This window comes from Electrona antarctica, assembly GCF_951216825.1.
Source record: "Electrona antarctica genome assembly, chromosome: 21".
NCBI classification, from domain to species: domain Eukaryota; kingdom Metazoa; phylum Chordata; class Actinopteri; order Myctophiformes; family Myctophidae; genus Electrona; species Electrona antarctica.
Window position 1 is genome coordinate 28,431,872 of NC_136802.1, and position 11,439 is coordinate 28,443,310.

General features: G+C 43.3%; 1 protein-coding gene across 1 annotated transcript; it reads left to right on the top strand.

Moving 5' to 3' along the window:
* The first annotated feature begins 1,231 nt into the window (after positions 1–1,231).
* slc3a2a (solute carrier family 3 member 2a) lies at positions 1,232–11,232 on the top strand. Its single transcript, XM_079491060.1, has 11 exons — positions 1,232–1,361; positions 2,942–3,145; positions 4,094–4,281; positions 6,220–6,393; positions 7,105–7,199; positions 7,310–7,458; positions 8,638–8,747; positions 9,122–9,330; positions 9,728–9,805; positions 10,059–10,269; positions 10,560–11,232. Exons 2-11 carry the CDS (start codon positions 2,943–2,945, stop codon positions 10,697–10,699), a joined length of 1,557 nt encoding a protein of 518 aa, XP_079347186.1. The 5' UTR covers positions 1,232–1,361; position 2,942; the 3' UTR covers positions 10,700–11,232.
* The last annotated feature ends 207 nt before the right edge of the window (positions 11,233–11,439 follow it).

Below are 11,439 nucleotides of genomic sequence, written 5' to 3' on the forward strand. Positions count from 1 at the left end.
ATTTTCGCAGAATGCTCGCACCATCCAGAATAGGGAAGCTTAGCTAGGAATTAATGCAGTTAAATGTCTCATGCAGTTTATCTGCCCTGGGCAACGGAAAGCATGCGCGCGCGCGCGTGCGTGCGTGCGTGCGTGTGCGTGCGTGTGTGTGTGTGTGTGTGTGTGTGTGTGTGTGTGGGGGGGGGGTAATCTAATTTTATACTGACCTCACTGCCGCGCTAGCTGACATCAACAACAAGATGGCAGATCAGTTTGTAATTCTATTTAAGTTACTATTTTTACGCACTACTCATTTGACTACTAGCTAGGGTTCCTATTGCCATGCTGGCTTGCAGTGATGGAAAGTAAAGTAGACTACATTTACTTACTGTAAGTAAGGTTAAAATTCCTGCTTCATACTTTGATTTCTATTCATTGTATTCACACTATTTTACTGCAGTGCTGCTGAGGCCCATTCTGAAAACTCCTTGATCTAAATCCTAAAATAGGTTTTGTTTTAATTAAAACAAAACAAAAATAACTATTCATGTTGCTCTAAAAACAACATATGTACAGTAGGCTATACCGTAGGTTAAACGGGTCTAAATTAAGGCTTAATCATAACAAGCAAACCCTCTTTATTAATAACATTTCTGTCCACCCACTGTGTCAGGACGAAACTCTCAGTTACAGTCAGACCTGTATGTAAAGGTTCCTTTGGTTCCATTTGTTACACTCTCAGAGTTATAGACCCGTAAGGGTCCATTTGGTTTAATACATTTGTTACTCTCAGAGTTACAGACCTGTAGGCCTAAGGGTCCATTTGGTTACATCATGGCATAAGATAATTCCTTATCAAACTGATAGAATGATGACGTCTTCTGAACTTTGATCATGTGTTGCTGGCCGGTACGTGTCTTGGACTATTCTTACATAAAATAGTGATAGCGCTGCAAATCTGCAAGTCATTGAGATAATTGCTTTTTCTTTTAAAATGCTTCTGCACTGTATTGTAGCACTCTTATTTTTATATTGTATATTTATATTGTTATATTTCCACTTGTTTTTATTGAAAATTCAAGCTTGTAGATCTGCCATATCACAGAATGCCGTGAGAGAGAGAGAGAGAGAGAGAGAGAGACAGAGAGAGAGAGAGAGAGAGAGAGAGAGAGAGAGAGAGAGAGATCTGATTGGTCCATGATGTCGTGGTGGGCGGAGTTAACCGTGTCACAGCGATAAATAGTGAGTGCAGCCGGATGTAGCCAGAAGAACTACACAGAAACACGTCATCACACTGAAGAAAATTTAAAACGATATAAAATAAAATAAACCCTTTCTTCTGAGAACTTTTGACACGGATTATTAACCTCATTCTCAGACAGGTAATATATTTTTTTATTTGACATGGAAATGGTTATGAAATCAAACGGAATTACTCTTTTTAAATTTGTATTTCTTTAAAATGTGTTTATGAAGAGTGATCGAGTTTAATGTCAAAATGACGCCAAGGATCGCGAGAGTTAACATAAAAAGAACATATCTATAAGCTATCAACGCGCCGCGGGGCGACGCGTAGATCTTGTAGATCTGTTCTTTTTTCAGGCTCGCGAAGATTTTAGTCTTAGTTTTTTTTCCCTCGGATATAATTCAACAGGTGGCCGCACGCGACCGTAAATAGTTTAATTATATATATTTGTAACTGGTGGCTGATTAATTATAATTAATGACAGAGTAATTAACATGATAATTAAAGTCACTCTGCTGTCCTTATATGTCGTGTTTCCTGGTGATTCATGACATTTTGTAGAAGTGTTTCATCAGCCAAGAAACAGACACGAGGATGTAACGAAACGGGTGTCTCTATAGAATTGTGTTACCCGGAAGATACTATGAATTCTCTTGTAAATGGAGATATAAAGAAGATGCAACCGTTATTGTAGTTTTTAGAGTCGTATAATGATTAGTAATAACGATAGTAACATCTTCAGGTCCGGTTAGTGGTTACAAGTGGAACGAAATGCATTTGGAGTGAAAATAAGTGTATTCCCAAATTTCCCATTTGGAATTTGGTAAACGGGCAGTGGGGAAACAGCGACACCTAGGCGGGGAAAGATTCGATAGGTCACCAATTCCCGAATGAGTTTGTTTTTTTAGGTTGTTTTGTTTACATTAGCCAAAAGGCTGTCTGTCCACGCTAAAGAGTTTTTTTTAAATAGGGGGGGGGGGTTATGTAAATGTAGTCAAATGTAGAACTACTCTGTTACATGTAAAAGTCTTCTAGGGCCTAGGCCAGGGGTGGGCAGCACGAAAATGTGCTGCGTGATGACGTGTAGAGATACACATCAATAAAAGTAAATACAAATGAAGCTCACCAGTTTAATTCCCATGCTTCATTTGACCTCCTCCACAGCTGGTTTTGATTACAGAACTACTCCGTTTTTAATCCAATTCAAGATGACATCCAGACAGTGTACTTGTTTTAAACTTAATCATCACGCTAAAATATGTATATAGGTTGTGTATAGAAATAATCCGTTGGCTTTTCCCCATGTCTCCCTGTCACTTTGTTTACAAACGAAATTCACGTGCAGGAAGTCAGACTTTGAGACCCCATAGCCTGGAGGGATGCGACGATCTGATTGGTTCAGAACCCTCATTACGCTACTAATTTAGACTGAAGTATAAAGCGGGTCATGTTTGCAAATCAATAAAATATCAGTATTCAACTTGAGGGCCACATTAAGTGAAGGTGGGGGCTGCCAGTTGCCCATGTATGGCCTAGGCTATACTTACTGTATTTTTTACCAATAACATGCAACCTTAATTCCCACACAGTGACTTTCTTTCTCTGCCAAAACCAGAATGCAAATTAATCGTGTGTGTGTGTCTCTGCCTCTCTCTCTCTGCCTGTCTCTCTCGTACTGCCTGTCTGTCTCTCTCTCTCTGCCTGTCTCTCTCTCAGCATGAGCAAGGACGCAGAGATCGACATGAAGGAGGTGGAGCTTAACGAGCTGGAGCCGGAGAAGCAGCCAATGACGGGCGATGGGCCCGCCTCCGGGGGCGGGGCCGAGCAGAACGGGAACGTCAAGCTGAAGGTTCCCGACGAGGATGTCAAGTTCACCGGCCTGAGCAAGGAGCAGCTGATGAAGGTGGCCGGGACCCCAAAGTGAGTGACAGGGGGTTGACGCTACTCTTTCTATGCCCGTGTTGTTTAGTGATTTTTCACCTACCTTTGTAAAATCACAGAGTATTTTACGTCGCTCCACTCGAGTGCTCTCAAATGACGCGCACAGAAGTTGTATCATCGGGAAAAAAGTCATGGTCTACACACGACAATCCGGAAAGTTACAAGCTATTATTGAGACCTCGCTCCGGAAGCTGTTTTCCAGGGGGAGGGACTTTGGCAAATTAATGTTTAGATTTGCATGTCTTAAACTTGCATAACGTGCAATAAAAACTGCAAACCATTCATGTGTGTCAAAGGGGAGAAATCACAAGCTTTGTCTGATGGTCAGGAAACGAGACTTCAACGTGACTTTACTTTAGAACCCTCGAGTTCCTTCTGAGTGTAGTCCTGGTCTCCTGGATATGCATAACGGGTGTGCCAACGGGGGACGGACACATGTTCTGTGCTCAAAAAATTAGGACAGAATTGGCGTAGGTTCACCCGTGTGAACTGGGTGACCATAGCAACCATGCAAATTTTTTGGTACGAACAGACACGTAAACTAACAAAGCCAGTTGTAGGAGTGGTTTACACCACTCAAAAATCACACTGACCCGTGTGAAGTGAGGGGCGCTAATATATTAAAGTCTAACTCATGTTGATTAGGTGATGTAAAACAAACGGTGCCAACACAAACATTAAACGGCATTAACAATAAAGAGACAATATGACGTAATGAGGCACATTATGACGTAAATCTTTGCTTCAATGGCATTGACAAAAACATTGAACTAAAGACAAACATTAAACCTGTATATAGGAGGGGCTAGCACCCCTCAAAAAAGAATATCGTCATATCCCCAAACAGGTATGGACTAGTATAGTATAATTCCCCATGCTAAACCTGTGGTGTGTGTGTGTGTCTGTGTGTTTTCTTCTTCCTTCCAGTTGGGTTCGTACCCGCTGTGCGCTGCTGGTGCTCTTCTGGCTGGGCTGGGTGGGCATGCTGGCGGGCGCCATCGTGATCATCGTCCAGGCACCGCGCTGCAAGGACATCCCCGAACAGAACTGGTGGAACGAGGGAGCGCTCTACCAGATCAATGACCTGGAGGCCTTCGCCGAAGACGGCATCAAAGGTACGACATGCCGTAAAGAACTAGATTCAGACACCTGTGCGATCCCATTTCTAAATTTGAGCAAGAATGGTGCAGCACTAGTTGGCTGTCTACAGTCAATTCATTTTAGTTACTCTTGTGTTTTTGCTACAAGAGAGAGACTTTAAGAGAGGGTTAAGTCGAGCGTGTTGATGTTGCTGTTGGCTCCAGGTGACACATTTTGAACGTAGTAATGTTCAGCAACTACAGACTAAAGACAATAAATATTGCCATGGAAAACAAAAGAGAATCGTGAGAGTCGGGTTTACAAATGGACCTGTAAACGCTCTATTTGGTTACATTGTGTATCCCCCTCGGGAGTGGCTCACACTAGGGCTGGGTGGCCAGGTGTTACCAATAATAATGAAGGCTCTGTTCCATTAGTGTTTTAATTTCAAGGACCCCCCATAACTCTGAGAGTGTACAAATGGAACCCACGCGCACTGTCTTGAGCACTTAGAAATAAAACATGGCCGTGAGTCTCACTGACAGAGTAATCTCTGTACACCGCAGACGGGATTAAGTGTGGTAAAACACACACACACACACACACACACACACACACACACACACACACACACACACACACACACACACACACACACGTGACCAGCGGTCTACTCTCTGGTTGCCCCTGGTAACCAAAGCGCTGACTGATCTCAGTCGACCCGAAGGGACTGTAGGATTTATTTGAACAAAAGGAGCATTTAGCATGAGTCACTGCTTCTGTGTACACACACACACACACACACACATAGTCGACTACTTGGCTTGTGGCGTTTATATTGTGTGTTCTCTCCACAAGGTTACAGGGTATCAATGGTAGACGGTAACAAAGTACACATACTAAAGTACTGTACTTGATTACAATTTTCTTTTTAATTTGTTTTTTAGTCCACTACAATTAATTGAAAACTTTACTTACTTTGTACACAATACATTCCGTACATTAACCAATTATTAACCAATTATTAAGTCCCTGGCACGAACTTGTCTTTGTGGCCAAAAATAAGGCATATTAGTTCTGGATGTCCTTGGCTTGACATGGAAGAGTGTGTGCAGCAGAGCAGAGGTAGCATGAGTCTAGTCATGTGCAACAGGGCTGTGAGAGGAGGGGATCGTATTCTATCAGGGCTCGGTGCGGTGCGGGGGGGGGGAGAACAGCTCCATGCACTCTTAAAACGTGTTGTTGAGAGGGGATCATATTTCATCAGGCCTCGGGACAGGGGGAAGCACACTCTGAAGCATGTGACTGAATGTGTTCTTCACTCCACTTCCACCCACACTGGAGGAGACTGGCTCACGTGTTGCATGTATGGAGAGACACACTATACATGTAGACGCAAGTCTAGAAAAATGTGAGGGGAGCCAAGTCCCTTTAGACAGAAAACTAGTCTTTAGTCCACCACACCAGTGGTTCCCTAAACGTTTTAGCCCGTGACCTGCAGGGACCTCCCAAACCAATGAAAATAGCAGATCTACAAGCTCACAACGTGCCACTTCACGGCGCGTTGTGAGCTGGTAGATCGGCTATTTTCACTACTTTTCTTCTAATTTATGGAATGTATGGCACTTTTGGAGTTGCTTCTAATTCACTATAGTGTTGTCTTTGCACGTTTCTGCTTGCGTGCTTGTATACTCTGCCAAGATACTTTTTAATTTCATTCAACAACCACCCACCTCTTTGCACCGGCAGAAAAGTGCACTTTGAAATGAAGCATTGCACTTTTGAGTTGCTTTTTATTCGTTAGGATTTCCATGTTTTGAAACGTTATGCTTATATACTCCATTACATGTCGGAAGCTATAATGTCGACTACCATTAGCATTAGACTGCTTTATTTACGCTTTATTTACTCTTTCTTTCTCTCTCTCTCTCTGTCCCCTCTCTCTGTCCTCTCTCTCTCCCCCCTCCCTCTAGGCGTGGAACAGAAGTTGGACAGTCTGAACAGCCTGAAAGTGAAGGGTCTGGTCCTGGGACCTCTCCACACGGTCCAGCCGGACCAGGCCAGCACTCTGGACATGAAGAGCATCGACCCCAAGCATGGCTCGGAGCGGGACCTGGCCATGCTGCTGGAGAAGGCTCACAAGAAGGGTAATACTGTCACACTTATTCATCGGTTCATTTAGCAATCTGTTCGGAGAACGCGCGATGTGTCACAGTTTGTCTTGAGAGACCCATGTCTCTGAGATGTCCCTCGAGCAGTGTTGTTTTTGTCGAAAAATGTTCGTCGACTACCTTTTTTCACTGACAAACTAAATGAAAACTAAGCTATGATGACTAAGACTAAATGTATTGACAATTTCGTCAACAGATAAAAACTAGACTAAAATGCTAGGAAGGGACTAGTGGACAAGAGATCTAGTATAAGTCATTTTGCACTTGGTTGCATGCTGAAAATAGCCGATCTACAAGCACACAACGCGTCGCAGCGCGACACGTTGTGTGCAGCTATTTTCAGCAAGTGTAAAATCAGCCATTACAATGGCGTCAAGGCCCGCCAAAAGACATTTTGTTCGACTAGTAGAGTTCGACCTGTAGATTTAGTAGACTAAAATCTTATGACGTTTAGTAGACTAACACTAAAACATTCCAGGTGACTAAAATGTGACTAAAACTAAATGAAAACTACTCAAGAGACTATGACTAAAATGGAAATTTGCTGCCAAAAACAACACTGCCCTCGAGGTATTTCCGCGGTGCTGATTAATTACTGATGAATTAATTGATGTTTTAATTAAACGGTTATCTCCGTAGGTGTTGATTAATGAACTAATGCATTAATTGATGTTTTTAATTCAATAGGTATCTCCGTTGTGTTGGACGTCACACCAAACTACCCAGGAACAAACGGCTGGTTCTCCGCTACCGATCTGCCCGCCGTCCTGGATCAGGTCACGGTACGTAAAGGTCACGGTTAAGGTTCAGCACGTAGGACGAAACTCCCTATTCTAGCCACGTTAAAAACTACAGTTTGACCAACAAGCGTTGTGCCTCCTCTCTCCTCTAGGAGGCAGCAGGGTTCTGGATGGCCACGGGCGTGGACGGCATCAAGGTCACGGGCCTCGGCGTGGCCTCTGCCTCTCCTGATTGGTCCAAGCTCCAGGCCGCCATCCAGGCCAACCGCACCGACGACGACGACAAGAACGCCAAGAAAAAGTACGTATTTCTTTACAATGAAGTTTATTGGTTCAGAACCCTGGAAGTTGGTTACGGAAGAATCTAGAACGGAACCAGTTCTAGGACCACCGTTGTTTTGGTGGAAAATGACACTTTGAGACCCGATGGTGTAAGAGTGTTTCCCAAACTTGTTCATGTCAAGGACCCCCAAATTGACACTAATTAGCCCCCATTTGAAAAGATATGCCAGGGACCCCAATGAGAGAAGATGTTTACGGCTCTGGTTGTGGAGCGGTTGTACTGTATATGTCCTGAAGTTGCAATTGTTTGTCTCCAACCGGGAGTCGTTTTGAAGTTCTCCTGTCTGACTGGTTGGGTGGAGACAGTGTGTGTGTGTGTGTGTGTGTGGGACCGTTGGGGGGGGGGGGGGGGGGCAAGCGGGTGGACCATTGTCTCTGGCTGAAGGCAGAGATAAAAGACATTCCAGCGCAGTGAGGGGTGTTTTTCATTTTTTTTGGGGGAGTGGATTAGTGGGGCAGTCCATTATGACTGCAGAGGTTCATGTTAGGCTGCCATCTTGTGGTAACATTGGCCATTGTAAACTATAATAGGTCTGCAGCAACTATCTATTGTCATCTTTGCGATAAGTTGTATTCATTACTTTTTTTGTAATGATCGAATGATCGCAAAGCACTCTTAAAATTGTCTTTTATATATCCAAAATATTTATCAATGGAACTTAAACCCAAGAGAAATATAGCAAGAGTAAATCTCCTGGTTTACTTCCCGTGTCACACCTTTTTATAGGAGACCTGAATATTCCCAAGCTATTCATATTAAAATGGCTTTGTTTTCAGAGAGACAAATCAGGAGAGAAGGTGCTTTATTATTCCTCTGTGTCAGCAACACACTCAAGTGGTATCTAGCACCAGTAACCACAGGATGTTCGTGAGATTTGCCGTCTGATGTCGGTAGGATTTGAGAGTCAAGAGTTTTGGGTCTTTTTTTATTGACCTTTCCAACACCAGCGGTCCAGTGCAGGCCATATTACAGTGCAGCCTCGGCAAAGACGCAAAATAAGACTGGCCAAAATAACAGCTGTACCAACATAAACACACTTGAAGACAACATTAATAAAGAACAACACCCTCTCAGGTTGCTAATGGGAGTGGTAGAGGGACATATAGTTAACATTCTCTCTGTCTCTCTCTCTCTCAGGTTGCTAATGGGAGTGGTAGATGGCCAGACAGCAGAACAGGTGTCTCTCCATCTCAACAGCTCCGGGGTGGACCTGCTCCTCTCTGACCTGCTCGTCACCAACACTGGAGGTACGTAAGAACATACTGGTGATTTTAGGTTGTCGATAACATTCAAAGCGGGTGGCCAACTAGTGCTTGCACCATTCTCACTGCCTGAGCATCTCAGGCTGGCAAACTCGGCATCCTCTTTTAAATCTCGGTAAAAACCTTTATTGCACAGCCTTTTTATGAAATGTTGTATTGTGTTTGCATGTTTTTGGATTCTTATTGTATTTTTACTGCTATTATTATCTGTAAAAGCACTGTAAACTTGTTTTTGGAAAGGTGCTATATAAATAAAGTTATTATTATTATATTCTTGCTCAAATTTAGAAATGAGATTGTATAGGTGTAACAGGTGTGTTCTGGGTGTAATCTCTCTATCTCTCTCTCTCTCTCTCTAGGCAAGGAGCGCATCAAGGCCGTGGACGTCCTTCTGGCAGACAGCAGTATGACGGCCGTGGCCTGGGGTCTGGGTGCCAGTAGCGAGGACCGCCTGTCCAAGGTGGCGGCGGGGACCCCCGGCCTGGTCCAGCTGTACCAGCTGCTGCTGCTCACGCTGCCCGGGACCCCCGTGTTCATGTACGGAGACGAGATCGGACTGCAGGCTCAGGTGGGTTTATTGAGGCAGTGGTGTGGAAAACGAATTTCTTCGTACTTGAGTAAAAGTAGCAATACTGCAATGTAGAAATAATCATTCACATTGTGAATCACATCTTGATGACATCATCTAGATGTGATTCACAATGTTAATGATTGTTCTAAGAAACACAGAATGGGGGGACAGAATTATACTTTAAGGTATATTAATGACATAGTAAAATGTTGAAAATGAGTGGAATTCCCCATGGTTAGATGCCTACGTGAGCACATTTCTATTGGAATGGAGTCACTTTAGGCTTTAACAGCTCTGAGGGAAAGACGTTTTCTGACTTTGTGTTTTTTGTTGACTTTTGCAGTATAATAAATAATTGACAGTATATTGAATGATGTTCTGTCCTTCTCAACAGGGTGATACATCTCCCATGATGATTTGGGACTCAGAGGAGACCCCGGCCGAGGGCACCGCTGTCAACGAGACCGCTGAGGTGTGTGTGTGTGTGCGCCTAGTTTACTACTTACTAGTTTTTTTTTTAAATAATAGTTGTACCTTTAAAAACTGTGTACATTGGTGACTATAACTATAATCTATCTCATCTTGAGGCCTACAAAAAGGGGGGGGGAAATATTTTTTTTCTTATCAACTAGTACCAACAAGGTCGACTAGTTGATCTACTAGTCGACTAGTTGCTTAAAGTCCTAGAACCCCGTTTACAAACCATGGGATCTTTCTTTTTGTAGGCGGAGCGGGCGGAGAGGGCGTCCACGCGCAAGTGGTTCAAGACCCTGAGCGACCTGCGGGGGAAAGAGCGCTCCCTGCTGCACGGCGAGTACACTGCTCTCTCCTCGTCGCCCTCCTCCATGGTCTTCCTCCGGCGTTGGGACCAGAGCGACCGCTTTGTCTCCGCCGTCAACTGGGGCTCCGCTGATGTGCCCGTCGCTCTGGACACAGGTAATAAAAGATACTCTGAAGACCAGTGTGGTTTTTGGCAGCACATTTCTATTTTAGTTTTTAGTCCTAGTCTTTGGAATGAAACTTAATTTAGTCTTAGTCACATTTTAGTCCCCTGGAATGTTTTTAGTGTTAGTCTAGTTTTAGTCGACTAAGTGTCACGTGATTTTAGTCGACTAAATCTACAGGTGTTTTAGTCAACTAAAATGTCCACCACAAGCCAGCAGGGCGATGATGATTGATGACAGCTGGTCAGATATTAACTCCTGTGTCTCCTCTCTGTCTTGCAGCTAAACTGGGTTTGCCAGAACAAGCCAAGGTGAAGGTGTCCTCAGATCCAGCGTTGGAAGTAGACTCCTTGCTGGAGCTCAACAAGTTCACCCTGAAACCGGGCCAGGCGTTGCTGCTGCACTTCCCCTACATCGCCTAGAGGGGGCGCCACAAACACAATGCAGGGAGACTAGACTAGAGTAGAGAGAAAGTCCTGCACACGTCTCCCTGTTGTAGAAAATGTTTGGGCTTTTTTTTTAGACTAAAACAAAACGTTTTATTTCAGGTTATTAAGTCAGGACTAGAACATTAAATTAAATGTAAGCCAGTGTTAAGATTAATTCAAATGAGTACGTTTTGAGATGACATGACTACACTACACTACAGATGGGTTATAAGTTCATGACTGAGTGAGTTTTGGTATGCGAGGAAAGGAGAGTTTGTTTAAAAGAGTTCGACACGATTCTGTATTTAAAAGAAAAATGTCTTTCGTGCTACATATTGCAGTCATGAGAGTTTTAAGGTGATTTTTTTTTTAAATTATTTTTAAGACATTCCATTTCTTATTCTTGAGGGCATTTTTTCTCAGAGAGGGAACCCCTTTTCTTTGTTTTTATTTTTGACCATTTTTCGTTTTCGGTGTGACAATTTTTACACTGTTGTATGACATTAGTTTTGTTACATGTCACCGAGGAGATGGAAGATTATTCTTTTGTTTTTATTAACAACAAAGATTTAAAGGTTTTCAAGAAACAAAATGGCAAAAAAAACATTTTAAAGGTTGTAAACAAAATGTAAACGAAACATTTAAAGATCACGCGTGTGTGCGTATTCACGGCTGGCGATGTCGACATGCTGTGTGAAATGTTCTTATGTTTGGCCGCTGGTTAACACTGTGAT